This window comes from Lipophrys pholis, assembly GCF_963383615.2.
Source record: "Lipophrys pholis genome assembly, chromosome: 4".
NCBI lineage: Eukaryota > Metazoa > Chordata > Actinopteri > Blenniiformes > Blenniidae > Lipophrys > Lipophrys pholis.
In genome coordinates this window covers 12,756,595-12,771,035 of record NC_137637.1, presented here as the reverse complement: position 1 = coordinate 12,771,035, position 14,441 = coordinate 12,756,595, and the positions used below count along the sequence as shown (strand labels likewise).

Sequence of the window (14,441 nt, the reverse complement as noted above, 5' to 3'; positions counted from 1 at the left end):
TCACCCACAGTTAGCTGGAATTCGCTCCAGCATTTGACGACTCTGCACAGGGCAGGATAAAGCAGTATAGAAGACGGGGTGGATGGATGTTCATATCAGGTCTGCGGGAAGAAATCAGAGTGCACAGAGAAATTCCCAGCATGTACAGGAAGCGCATTCAAGTTGAACAATTACTCAAATAAAGTTCAGTTAAATAATATCAGGGATGAGAGTGAGATTGTGAAATGTTGGAACTTTCTCTCTCACCCCACACGTTTTGATTTTTTTCTTGCAAGCATTATCCTTGGTTGCAAGCAAAACTTTCAAAAAACTTTCCAACAAAACATACTACTACAATTTACCATTGTTAACCATTAACAATCTAAATAAATGCTGACTTGCATTACTTAGAAGTTTTTACACATAAAGCATCTGTTTGCCTGTTGATCTCTCTCTCCGTCTTCTCATTTTCTCTCCTCTATCTCCAGGTTAAATACGAGCTTTTCTTTCCACTCTTACTTATGCTTCTTCATGTCGAATTGAATGAATCAAAAGTGTATCAAACTGAGCGGACCACTGTATAGGATTGAACCAGTAGTTACTACTCCGAACCAGATGGGGGCGGTTGTGCAGCTTTTGTTCCTGTGTCGCTCACACACCGCATTCAACCCTCTACAGAAGAAGAAGAAGAGCGGACATGGGGGCTGTAACTGATGGTTAGTAGAAGTTAAATTCACCGATTGTATCTCTCTCTTTAAGTCTACGAGTATCGATGCTTTTTTTGTCCATTAAAGTGTAATCATCCGCACGGTTCCTCCGATCAAGATTAACGCTTTTTGCATAAAAAGCGCTTATTGTCCGAACAGCAGCCATGTTAGCAGGCTAGCTGTTAGCACCCTGTTTCTGTGTTGTTTACCTGACGGTTAACGGAATCTGTCCAGTTTACTCTTTGTTTTATTTCTTTTTCCAGATGAAGTTATTCGGAAACGCCTTCTTATCGACGGCGATGGAGCTGGAGATGACCGTAAAATAAACGTGTTCCTGAAGAGTTACATAAAATGGTGTAACTCGCCTACGAGCGCCGAAGAAGGGTGAGAAAGCTGCATTCACTGAGTGTTTCTCTGTTGAGAACTTGTGTGGGCAAAAATGTCAGATTTTCTTGTTCAGATTCACGCAGCATCAGAGGATGTTGGGCATCCTGACTCAGTGTGAAAACTCCATGGGGAAGACGTTGATGGTTTACGACATGAACCTGCGGGAAATGGAAAACTATGAGAAAATATACACCAACATAGGTAGGTGGCTGATATGTTGATCCTGGATTTATACTTTTTGGCTCTTGAGTACTTGTGATGCGCATGATCCTCCTGTATACTCACACATTTATTTTTATTTTTTGCCTCCACAGAAGAAAACATCACGTCTGCACATGAGAAGATAGCAGAATGCAAGAAGGAAATCCAGAGGGCCAAGAGGATACGAAAGAATCGTCAAGGTACGAACAAGTTTCAATCATCTTCTGTACTGTGGTGTGCTGGAGCAAATCCCAGCTAACTATGGGCGAGGGCAGGGGACAAACCCTGCCTTTACAGGTTGCCAGTCCATCACACACATTCACACCGAAGCAATTTAGGGTCACCAATGAACCTCTTTAGATTCCATGACAAAGCTACAAAGAATTTCCATCTGGGATTATTTGTAATTCTATTCTATTCACAGAGTAAATAACAGCGTTTCAAGTTGACAAACAGGCAGACCTTCCTTGGACTCTTTATAAGGAGACATTTCGGGAACATAGTAGTGCGGTTTACATGTGATTTGGAGGCATAGATGCTCAATTGGAATAATCACGTATGAATAGGTTGAACATGTTAGATTAAGGTGAATGACCACAGTGAGCGTAGTTCTCAGGTTGGGTCAGATGAAAAACAAAGTGCACGAATGCTGCCATCTGGATCCTGGTCGACAGAACAGAGCGACTCATTTTAAAAATCTGAGGCCGTACTTCTCAAGCGTCTTTGAGTGCCATTTTACTCTTAAGTCCTGAGAATTTGTGAAATTTAGTCCTACTCTCAAACTTAAGAAAAAAAACTATCAAGTTTCTTAATTCTAAGAATCACTCCTACGCTCCCAGATATTTAAGAGACCTCCAGAGGTGACCTAAGTGGTTAGGAGTTGCCAGCAGGGGGCGGAACTGAGGCGAGAGAAATACGCAAACATTGCAAGATTTTTGTTTGATGACGAACAGCTGATCAGAGTAACCGGTATGCACCGGTACAGGTGTTGTGCCGAAAAGTGATTCTCGTCCACGGAAGCGGCTTTTCTCAGGATTTACAGTCGTAATGTAAAAATACGCTTAACTGTACCATGTAATGATAATTATAATATCAGCGGCATAAAATCTATAATTTCTTCATTTGACATGTAACCCATTGGGGAATCATCTCGATTGCAGTTTGGTTGACAAGCGCAAACGAGGAAAACGAACGACTGAAACACATAAACACTGTAAACATTCATTATTGACACGTAAATGACATGCAAGATGATGCTAGGAGCTGCAAATCCTTCCTTGTTAAATCGTAATATTTTTTTTTGCATGCAGGAAACGAGACTTTCCCAGAGACGCACCTTAGTTGTTACCGTGTACACACAGTTTAGTATATCTGCACGTTACGGCTGTAATTCCTCATAAAAGCAGCTGGAACAGATCAGGACGTCTCCAGCCGGTCAGTGTGCGCTCCCGTGGACCGGAATCCTTTTTTGGGACAGGGAATCACTTTTTGGAACAACACTGGCACTTTTAAATGTGACCCCTCAGCGTACCGGGACTTTAATTCTAGCGTGAACACGTGTACTGGAACTTTCCATGATTTGGAGGGAGGGTGGTCTCTGGTATGAAGCCTGAAAAGCTCTGGGCAGCAGACACGGGACACGATGAGTCAAAACTGCAATGCAGAACAGAAATGATGTAAACAGTTTAAGCAACAACGCGCAATTCTTCGGATTCCTTTACATTTTCTGTTACGTGTGATTTACGTACACATTTGATTCGATGAGGAAACTTGTCGGCGCGAGCCAGACTGTACTACAATCTGACTACAGATCTGTTTATCCGTTTTAACTTTGGTCCCGGCTTAGTCTTCACTAACACTTTCACAGTTTCACTAAAGTTTCCTTAGACTATCAAATACATTCTTTGGGTTATTTTAAAACTTCAACAGCTTTTTTATTATTATTATTATTATTATTATTATTATTATTATTATTCACCAATCTGTTGGCAGGATGTTGGTTGTCAAAATAATATATAAAAATACACGTTTCCCATCTGTTTTTTTTTAGAGTATGATGCTTTAGCCAAGGTTATCCAGCAACATCCAGACCGGCATGAAACACTCAAGTAAGTCAACTTGTCTCTTGTTTTGGTGAAAGAGTACTTGAATTGCTCCGTTCTAAGAGGGAGCCGTTGTTTCTGCGTCGTCCTTCTGCAGGCAGCTGGAGGCACTCGACAAAGAACTGCAGCAGCTGTCACACATCAAGGAAAATGTGGACGCAAAGGTACGACCCCGTGTCTTTATCCTGGCAAATATGTTCATCAGCCACCCGGGGTTTGTTCTCTGAATTGACTTTCTGTTTCAATCAGCTGGAGTTGAGAAAGAAGCAATTCCACGTGCTGCTCAGCACCATCCAGGAGCTGCAGCAGACTCTTGAGAGTGAGTGCTTTTTGTTTTCTTTCTGGCGGTTTTGAGGAGGACCACAGAGCAGGAGATGTCTCGCCCGCTCAGTTCGTGGGGCAAGACTCTTACTCCTCCTGGTTTCTAAAATCTTTTGCAGATGATGAGAAGTCAGAAAATGACGACAACAGTCAGGAGAGCCTGATGGACAGCAGTGAATGAACGCCTTGCAATCCTGCATTGGGATTTCTGCAGCGAGCTGCTTTTACCATTGAGCTTTTTCCTCCGAACGCTTTTCTATGTATTTTTGAAATAAAGTTGATTTGTCCACGGTTCGCTCCTTCCTTATCCCTCCTTATTCACCTAAATAGTGCATTCTTTCTCGCCACATACCCGAAAGGTTAGAACGTTTCTGCAATTCAGCGCTGCACACACCCGCCGCTCATTTGAAATGAAACCGTCAAGAAGTGCTGCAAGTGCCGACTTTCAGCTTTTGAGTGTCCGAATGAAGCCAAGTGTGTGTTATTTAATATTTCAATTACAATGAGCAGATTAAAGGTCTGGAGTTAATGTCTGCTGAGGTCGACTGACTCGAAAGTCCAAAAAGTTGCTCTTATCGGCGAAGACAGTCGCCATCATTAAGAACAAATATTCCAAAAGTCATCGGAGAGAGGGAAAACGAATGGACAGAGAAATAGATGGGTACTTTGTAAAAGGAAACGCCAATTCACCCGAGAGACCACGGAAAAGTGGTAGATGAAAGAATAATCCTTAACCTGGCTTCACAACCAGAATCAAGAACAGTGTAGACCTAGTTAGTCTAACTGGTTAACAATTCTGCTGAAGAGGAAAAAAAAAAAGCAGGAAGTGAAAACAAAGAGTGTGGCATGATTGGTCTTGATCGTGGACTCAAGACTTTCAGGCCGCCACTGACTGAAAAGGATTTGAAACCAAATGTTAGGAGTCACAGTTTGATGATAGAAGCCACACATGAGATCAGCTGGAATTGATTCTTGATTCTTGATTCTTGAAATCTCCAGAGCCAAAATGCTGGAGACGTTTGTCAATGTCATGTATTGAAATAGACGGTAAATGCAGATAAATACAGTGTTTAACTGGCTCAATAAAGATTTAGTGGAAGAGCAGTATACACGCATGGCTCAGAAATAGCCAACCAGAGGCAAATCCTGAGTGACAAGTGAAAGGTGTCAGTAGAAAGTGGAGGAAGTGACTATTTTGCTGCTGACACAGCATAAACGATCGTATCTTCAAAGGTTGGGACCATGTGTCAAAACACCCACAACGTATGAGACGATGAAAGATGTTTCCAATTTGACTGATGGTGGCACATGAGTGTAGTGGTTAACACTTGACCCTTACAGCAGCTGAGCCTATGTTCAACTCCCGACAACTGTGTTTTGTCCCTGATACTCTGGCTTCCTCCCTCAATCCAAAGACATGCTTGTTAGGAGAAATGGCGGCTCTGACTGTGTGTCTGGGGGTTGGAGTTAGATCTGTGATGGACAGGGTGAACTTTTTTATTTTTTTGCACAATGGCAACTGGGAAGGTCACCAGGCCACCACTGGCACAGTGGTGACATGTAATCTTCACACAGAAACATCTGGCCTAAGTTCAAACCCTTGACAATGTGAGGCAAAAGTGCAAAACGGTACAACACCTGAGCAACTGCATCCCATTGCAAAATGTTCAAAACATACTATATATCGCTGTGTTGTGAATTAAGTGTTGGTATGAGGAAACATCAACTCATTGCACGCCCTCTTCGTTTACATGCCACTCACTGTCCCTGGGTTACCTGTCACTAACCCTCACTAACCCTGTCTGCTACATTAAATCCCAACATGTTCAACCTGATCATACCAAATAAAACCAGCAGATGGAGCCAAAACACCCACTTTTCTAATGGCTCTTTAATCGTTTTTAATTCTTTCACTTCAAGTAGCACTAAACAGTAAAAAATCTAATAAACAGTGATTGATGGATTTTAGTAAGACTAAACACTCAGAGCTGATATATATCCTTTACTTTTTATTTATTCATTTTATGTCATAGATTAAAAAAAAAAGAAAAGACACGTGTATAGATGTTTTTTTCCCTTTATTAAAAACCAATAATATTCATGACCTTGTCTCAGGAGAGATTATATCTCTGGTCCAGAGGAACAGAAATGTCTGAGCTTCTTTGCTCTCTATACAGCCGCCACAAGCCCATTAAGGACTAAGTGGAAATGAAGTACACATTCACTGGCCACTATATTTCTGCTACTCTTATGTGTCCTGACGTGACCTAATGGAAAATATAAATATAAACCTGCAAGTTCAGCACGAGATTTTGAGGTGAGGAGTGGTCATGGGATGTGTTTGTAATATTAAGTAGTAGTATTAAATCTGCAATGGTCCACCACCAATAAAAATAAACTCCCTTAAAAGTCCTAAAAATAATGCAAGAATGTTCCCATTCAGAGTGTAAAAACAAAATTAAAAGACAGAGCTGTTGAAGTGTAACCTTATACAACTATATGAACTATACTATGTATTACAGTACGTCTCTAAAGGCCCCTCAATGCCCAGACTCTGACATGCTCTAACTTAAGTGCTGAATCTCTGCCTTGTACCTGTGATTCATGCTGCAGAACCGTGGCATTTAAAACTCTACCAGGTATGTTCGGGCCTTCGTGAGGCGGTTGAGGCGAATCTGCAGAGACTCCCTCTTGATGCCGATGTCAAAATCCTCCTTCAGCAAGAACTCCACGTTCTCCTTGTCTTGAAGCAACTGCAGCATCTCCCTCTGCAGCTGCACCGCCGACTCCTGCAGCATCTGGTAGCGGATCACCAGTGGGACTTGGTCAGCCAGGCGAAGGCCAGCAATCTGTAAGAAAACAATTAAAGAACAATTGTTTTAGCAGTTTAGACCCATCGTTTTATTGATTTAGTTTATCAATCTCGACATAAAACTTACTTGGTAATAGGATTTGAGATGCAGCATCAGCTCCTCAAAAGTTGCGTGATTGTTTGGCTTGTACAAAGGTATTGCTGGGAGACGGAAATGTGGCCTGTCGTCCTCAGAATCCGACTTTGTCTCATCTCGCTTGTTCTCGTTCAAACTGCTGCTGTAGGTCTGATCCTGGGAGTAAACCAGCAGCTCCATTTTGAACTGAGTTCTGAGCATGGCCTCGGCAGTAGTCTCTTTATCCTGCTTGATGGCTTCGATCTTCACCTAAAAGAAGAGATCGCACATCATGAACAAGGTCAAAAAGTCACATTTTATAAGAACCAATACTTGGGCTGATTAAAACTGTAGGAGTGTCTATGGCCACACTTTTAGAGGGTTTTCACCTTGGCTGTTTTCACAAGGTTTGGAAATCCAGCAAAGCTATTTTGCGCCATGTGCACGAACACCTTCTTAATAGCATCTGTAAGGAAAAGACAGAAAACATATGTAAACTGTGGTACTTTTTTGACACAGTGAGCTTTATGTGGTTATTTTTGGAGGAAACTCAGGAAAAAAAAAAAAAAGATAAACTGTCCTCTTTAGTAATATAATGCTGGCCATGTATAATATCTGAGTGTATTTTTTTGTGTCTTAATCTAGAGCAAAGCCATGGAAATTGGAATGGGTGACAAAAATAAATAAATTTATTACACAAATAAATTTAAGAATTATCAAAAGTAAATGTTTTGCCCAAGCTGTGGGTTTGTAAAACTCAGGATGTGGCAAAAGGAAGGACCCAAAATACCCAACCATCCTATTTGTACAGATTACTTCACAGCAGTAACAAATACCTCCAATGTCCTTGAGTTTCCTGACAGCTGGTTCTTCCAGCTGTTTGATCTGCTGCTTGACCATGAACTCGAAGGTCTTGTAGTTGATGAAACCTGGCAGCTCCCTGCCGCGGTATTTCTCTTCGTATCTATCCACTTCTTCTTCAATCTTCGCGTTAACTACAAAACCAAACACGCATCATAATCATCAGAAGTGTACTGACGATGGTGCACCGGGCATAACTGGTGTTTCAAACACAGTTGAAAAACAAAAAACAAAAAGAACACACAGAAAAGAGTTTTCCTGTTAAAGCGAAGGTGGACTGGGGGCATGCGCCTGCTAAGATCCTGAAAAATACACCAACAAAAGGAGATTAAGTTAGTTTCAGCGTTAATTCTAAAAGTAACTTTAGCTATTTGATGACAGCAACTGTCTTTGGTGTTGATTTGCATTACCAATCAGTTTCATTCCAGGTCGGAGTTCATGGGGTTTTTCTGGGTATTCTTGCCTTCCTCAATTCAGACACATGGGTTTTAGTTATTTGATTTCTCAGCTTTCCTACTTGTGTAGAACGAATGCCAATTTTTCCATTGTCCCAGTGTCCACTTATGGATTAGGAGTGAACCAAAAACAGAATTTGATGAAAGTAAATGATGAACATGCCAGGGTTTCCCTGTAACAAGTTGTCAATTTGGCCTGGTTGTCTGTTCCTCCCTATGCCCTCCCCCTAGTGCCTCCTTCTTCCTGTCATCTAGGCCCCCTACATTTCCAACCTGCTCATTACCGACACCAAGTGTCCAAATAATGCGACAACAACAAATATCTAAATAAAGTACCGACAACCAGCAAGAAATGGCTCCTTCAATAACTATAGTGGTACTGGAATTCTACACAATGTCGTGAAGGTAACAACTCACAATTTAATGCAGAATCATCCAGGTGGGCCTTCCAGTTCCCAAACTCTCTTCTCAGTGTGGAAAATATGTTGCAACTCTCTCCACACTTGAGCTCCTCTCCCTCGGTCAGACTGATGGCGTCATGGATGAAGGCTGAGACTTTCTGTGGCACACAAGGGTTGCAGAGATTGATTTTGTGGAGAACCAAAATGTAGCCAGGAAGAGACGACGTGACGAGTGGGGGAACTCACATCGATGAGGAAAACAAATTTTTCGGCTGCGTCAGTTGGTGGGCCGTCTCCATATCTCTCCAGCTCGGCCTGAGTTTGTGAGATTTTCTCCTCGATCTGCTCCTCAAGTCTCGGAAGGGATTTCTGCAGATCACACCGTCGGGGTGGAAAGTGTCACAACTTAAGCATTTATTTCATTACTAGATTGCATAGAAGGGAGCAATAAGAAGAGTGCACCTCAATGTGATGCACCAGCTCCAGCGTGAGTTTCTCAGCCAGTTTGGGAACAGTGGCATGGCCGCCGTCGAAGAGGGCGCTGGATTAAAAGACAGAAGGGATTTAGTACCCGCGATAAGACCCGTCGGAGGTTTTACTACGTTGTTTGAGAGAAATACACTTACTGGAAATGTGCATGTTGTTCAAAAAAGGCCTTCTCCCTTTCTATTGCATCAGGAAGCGACACCTTATCTGCGATCTCCTTCTGACCTCTGCACTTGACGATCATGTAGCCCTTGGTGAGGTGGATGACCTCGTTGTGGACGATATCAACAACCACCTCCTCCGTGCCCTTGTCCACCAGGTCAGGTTTGGTCAAGATCCCTAAAAGGACGGACAAATTAGAAATAGAGCGACCCACCTCCGAGTGCCTCTCACAAAGTCCCTTTACCAAGAGTCCTCTCTCCGTCAGGATCCACCTGCTGAGCCATCTTCAAAGCCTCGGTGGTTGCTATGTCCACGTTGCATGGAACGACCACCAGGCTGATGGTTTCTTGTTTTGTGATGAACTTCTGGATCAGCCTCTTTATCTGCGAGTATCAATAGACAAGTGCAACTCAGACGCGTTGCAACTATCAAACTGGAGTTTTGTACCGAACACAACAACCGCTGCTTGAGCAAAGGCTGCATTTCAACTGCCACACCTGATCACCAATGTCCTCTGGTTGTCCCTTCACCGCCACCCTGGCGATGCCGGGCAGGTCAATGAGAGTCAAGTCAGGAACATCCGGGGAGGCGATCTCTAGACTAATGAGGTCGTCACTGATCCCCACCCCGACGCCGGCCATTTCATCCTGAGCTGCAGACAGAGGACACCATGTTACACAAAAAAACTCGAGACGTCCGTCATACTCCATCAGTCTGTCGCTTTTCTTAGCAAACGTCACCTTCTCGGATCTTCTTCTCCACATCCGTTGGGTCTTCTAGCTCTTGCTCAAAATCCTGGTAGCTTATCTTTCCATACCACTCATCTCCTTTTTGCTTCCTCTTCATCTTCAACTCAAGAGGACATCTTGTGACAATACCTGCAGTAAAGATAAGATGATTACAAAATGTGTGTAGATATTTGAAACAATATCATTCCTTGGAATGAAGATCAGTATAATGAACATTGGATCAATAGTATACCTGGACAATATGTATCAAAATATATGCATCCAGCATGAATATTTTAGGCCAACATTAGTATTTGCGGGTAATCTGAAATGTAGGGCTTTACAGCAGTGGCTTTCACTGGGCCGGTTTCCTCTCGAGCACCACTGAGGAGCCATTAAGGCCTCCTTCACACCACAACATTTACAAGTGAAAACACTAAACATTTCCCCCTCCAAAAGTGGATATTTTTACTATGATAACTGTTGCAGTATTTGCGGCGCTCTATATTTTTTCTAAAGCAGATTACACATTATGATGAATTTCAGAGTACTTCGTTCAACACTCATAGTCAATCCATACGACTGTCCGTGTCCTTGCCATTGTTAAAGTTTATTAGCGTATTGTTCTCTGCACGCACGTGTGGAAGACATATCGGAAGACAAATAGGTTAATATTCTGCAATCATTTACGGATTTCTTATATCGATAAGAAGAGTCAATTTGACTTAGTGTTGTTTATTGAAGTGTGTTAAAAAGCGTGACCACGTCCCGGAACATTTTTAAAACATCACATTGGCACAATTAATTTTTTATTTCAAAGTCGCTGATCGAGAGGATTTCTTCCTTTAATCAAATAACCAAACCCGGAGGCATGAGCCTGTTGTAAAGTATCACAAATGATCATTCTGTAAACGCTGATATCGTTTACAAGCCCTTTCTATTCTCAGGAATGACTTGACATCCAGCCAACACTCTGCAGGGAGGCATTTACCAACACAACACCTGCTCAGACAACAAAAGGGGGAGGAAAGAAAAAACTTGTTGAACGTGCGGACAGGCTTTCATGAAAGTTCTGAGCTGTTCAAAGGTCACTCTACTTCCAATTGTGCACACACTTATAACACTTCATATTTCATAACCTTCCAAGTTTAATATGAATTGTTAAGTTTCTACTTGTAAAATTATATTCATATTAGTATATGACTTAAACACAGTAAAGTCAATACTTGTAATTCGTTACTTCCACACCTACTCAAAACTTGTTCTACTCCTATTACTCTGGAAATTTAAAGGCATTTTACACATTAACATGGAGAAGATTTCAGTACTGTGTAGACCAAACACCGTTCACATTCACACTTTAGGGCAATTTTAGTGTCAACAATTAACCTCACATGCATGTTTTTGTACTGCGGGAGGAACCCCCCCCCCCCCCCCCCCCCCCCCCCCCCCACACACACACACACACACACACACACACACACACACACACAGGGAGAACATGCAAACTCCACACAGAAAGATGTTTGAGCTCGGACCTTCTTACCGTGAGGTGAGAGAGCATGTAAGTTACCACAAAGTCACTCTCATTGTATGTTTTATTCTCCCCTTTTCTTCAACAGAAGACACATTAGGAAGAAGTTACTTTTATTCATAATGAAGTTAAACGTCTTAAAGTCAACGTACAGAAGGACTCTGGGGCGTCTTTGTTTGACGCACCGAGAATATAATCGATTTCACTCATCATATTATTATTGTTATTTTTTTTATCATTATTGGGGATTTTTACCCTCTATGAAATAAAAAGAGAGAGAGAGAATGAAGCCGAATGAAGTGAAGATCATTTCACCGTTTCCTCTGGGCAGAGCCACTCCGGACAGCGCCTCCAGCACGGAGCTCTTCCCCGAGCTTTGGTCTCCTATCACGGCGATGGCAGGCAGCGCCAGGTCCTTCTCCACACCCAGAGAGCGCAGAGAGTCGATGAGGTCGATGCAGGGACGCACTTTCTCCTCATACTGCTGGTTCAACGTGCTCATGGTGGAGGAGAAGAGACACTCGGGACTGGAATCCTGGAGGACGAGTTGAAGCGTTCAGCCTGCTCGAGATGCGCCCGGAGACTGAGAGCAGTGATGGAGCAACGTCCGCCCAGAGGAATGGGAAGCAGTCGCACTAGGTTTCGGTTTTCATTTTCCCGGCTGGACGCGAGAAACGAAACTCTTGAGTCACTGAAACTCTTACACTCAGCGGCGGACTGAGCCTCTCAGGGGGCCCTGTGCAACTTTTGATTTAGCCCCCCCCCCCCAAACTGGGAACTTCTCCTCTGGTCCTTACCTAATCATTTGCCCCTGGATACCCAAATAATCACACAAAATCACATAATTCTGTCCATATAGTGTGGCTTACTGCTTCTGAACATCTGATTTTATACAAGATTTCCTTGTTTAATAATAATACATCTTAAGAGCCAAGGAGCACCCCCGTGATCGGCGTCTATGTCCATCATAATCTGTAAGAAGTCAGTGAGGGGAGCGATGGAAAGCTGCATGCTGCACTGTCCCTTCAAAGTTTTAAGGCTGAGAACTCCACTGAGCTGAAGCCTATTCTGATGTATTGTTTCGCCAGTTCATCACACTGCCTGCAATGCATTTCGAAGAAGCAGTCACATGCGCTGGCTATTTACACTTTCTTTCAAAGGGTATGATAAAAAAAATAAATCTCGACATTGAATTTTGACTTTTTTTCTCAATATGCATGATCATCTTTAATATCTTTACCTCCTATTCTTTTTTTTATTCTCAAGTGGCCGTAATACTCTTCCGTATACCTCAACCTCAATCCCAGATGGTTACATGCAAATGTTGCAATCATAATCAGCTGGAATTAATTTATTCATGGAAATCAAATACTGTCATACTTTTTTTGCAGTTTTCTAGATGTGTGTGTGTGGTGTTTGTGTTTGTGTGTGTGTGTGTGTAGGGGGGGGGGGGGGTTGGGAGAAAATAAATCCTGTACAATGTATTTTTACATATTATTTCTAATTGATATTTTATATAAGTTTCATAAATCTAGCATAGGTCCATATATATTTAGTATGGTATCATATGGCTTTTTATTGTAGCGAAGAATGGTCTTCTTTGTGCACATGACGAGTTTGCGCTCTGGGCAGCTGCCAATGTTTATGTTTTTGTGTCAAATACGTTTAATAATTCTTCCAAATGTGTCAAATATACTTTGAAATCCAATCCTTCAAATTAATAATGCTGAAAAACAATAGTCGTGGACAAGATGGACGAGTTGTCTGGGGTTGCAGTTTTGTGGCCGAGTTGTCCGTTCACCGCCACAAACCACCGCAATATAGGTCTTCAGACCAATATCAATGAGCGCCTTTTCTCACCACTTCTTCCTTTCTACTTCTTCTTCACTACTCCACGTCTGTCCGTGAGATGTTTTCAAACTTCTTCGTTCTGGCCCCTCTGGTTGGGAATCACTGTCCCAAGGCAATCACAAATACTCAACTACTTTCTTGACACCCAGATTTGGTTTGCTTCTGACTTAAGGTTTCCCCACATTGTGTGATTTTACCACACAAGAATGGCTGTCCCACAAGAATGTCGTTTCACATAAACGCATCGTTTTTGGCCGATCATCCACACAGGGCAGCGTTTAAGGAGCCCAAAAATGTTTTCTACTTTATTCTAACATAAAACCACAGTTTGGTTTTGAGATACCACCCCCACCGTGGATGGCAATGTCACCGAATAACCACAACAATGGCGGACTACATGGTCCTGGTCAAGCTGCAGAAGCGACTGATACTAGCGGGAGGAGGTTGGCAGGAGTCAACTTCTATATTTCTGTTCTCCGTGATTTCATCTACATTTTTGGTGTAGTTGGTGAGTCACAGCACCCCTAAAGGTCTGGCGTATGTACTAAATGTCCTTAGGAATTGTGTTGAGGCGTGTTCATAGTGACACATGGACAAGATTTATTTTATTTTTTTATAACGCCGGGGAGAAAAAAGATAGTTTTGGCTAGTGCCTTAGTAGTCGCAGCCTCTCACGCTGCACGAGACGGGAGTAAATAATCATGTCTGCAAGACTGTACGAACACACTTTGACTCGCAGCCGGAATGTGTTGTAGGGTAATGTAGCGACGGGAGCTTGAAGTACTTGTTGGCATCTATGAACGTCTAATGTTCTTGTTGTGGTCTTTCATTTTTCAACAAAACACACACATGTAAATGAAACAAACAGGCTGAAGGTCGCAGCAGGAGCTACGATCGCCCCAAATATGTGACACGATCCGGTATTGAGCGCAGGCTTACGAGCACCAACTCAGCCATCTGGTGAACTTTGCACACGGCTCGACGTACGGCCACCAATGAGAGCCCCCAACCGCAAATTTTACCAACAGCCGAAAATTCACACAACGTATTTGAGCCTTTAGTATTATTGATAAGTAATCCTCATTTTCCGTGACTATTTAATATCGCTTGAATAAAGGCAGCTGGACAAATGACGAATGATGCAATTATGAAATGTATAAATGAATGCATATGTTGTTAACATCCATATCAAAATTAAGTTTAAAAAAAAAAAAACCAACAGGAATCACCTTCTCTAATAATGTACAAGTAAATGCAAACCAAACTACACTGAAATCACAAATACACACTCTAACACACCCACACACAAAATAAATCATTAAATATTTTATATATTTAT

General features: G+C 42.3%; 2 protein-coding genes across 2 annotated transcripts; one reads left to right on the top strand and one right to left on the bottom strand.

Annotated features, from left to right (window-relative positions):
* The first annotated feature begins 638 nt into the window (after nt 1–638).
* On the top strand, nt 639–4,224 carry thoc7 (THO complex 7). The gene is made up of 8 exons (XM_080462496.1): nt 639–695; nt 950–1,070; nt 1,147–1,274; nt 1,388–1,474; nt 3,325–3,382; nt 3,474–3,540; nt 3,626–3,695; nt 3,817–4,224. Exons 1-8 carry the CDS (start codon nt 677–679, stop codon nt 3,876–3,878), a joined length of 612 nt encoding a protein of 203 aa, XP_080318622.1. The 5' UTR covers nt 639–676; the 3' UTR covers nt 3,879–4,224.
* Nucleotides 4,225–5,758: 1,534 nt separating this feature from the next.
* On the bottom strand, nt 5,759–11,888 carry LOC308108924 (interferon-induced GTP-binding protein Mx-like). Its single transcript, XM_080462238.1, has 12 exons — nt 11,567–11,888; nt 9,730–9,867; nt 9,487–9,641; nt 9,234–9,372; nt 8,968–9,166; nt 8,804–8,882; nt 8,588–8,710; nt 8,358–8,499; nt 7,461–7,619; nt 7,014–7,090; nt 6,637–6,894; nt 5,759–6,546 (listed from the first exon to the last, which is right to left on the bottom strand). Exons 1-12 carry the CDS (start codon nt 11,751–11,753, stop codon nt 6,322–6,324), a joined length of 1,881 nt encoding a protein of 626 aa, XP_080318364.1. The 5' UTR covers nt 11,754–11,888; the 3' UTR covers nt 5,759–6,321.
* Between the last annotated feature and the right edge of the window lie 2,553 nt (nt 11,889–14,441).

Bases quoted from the DNA above. Each gene is read 5' to 3' on its own strand.
- thoc7 (XM_080462496.1), top strand. The intron at 3,383-3,473 runs GTAAGTCAACTT...GTCCTTCTGCAG, and splicing joins GACCGGCATGAAACACTCAA to GCAGCTGGAGGCACTCGACA. The intron at 3,541-3,625 runs GTACGACCCCGT...TGTTTCAATCAG, and splicing joins AGGAAAATGTGGACGCAAAG to CTGGAGTTGAGAAAGAAGCA.
- LOC308108924 (XM_080462238.1), bottom strand. From the start codon at position 11,753: ATGAGCACGTTGAACCAGCAGTATGAGGAGAAAGTGCGTCCCTGCATC. The intron at 9,868-11,566 runs GTGAAATGATCT...TCTTTACTGCAG, and splicing joins GGCTCTGCCCAGAGGAAACG to GTATTGTCACAAGATGTCCT. The intron at 7,620-8,357 runs GTGAGTTGTTAC...TTGGTTTTGTAG, and splicing joins GGATGATTCTGCATTAAATT to TTAACGCGAAGATTGAAGAA.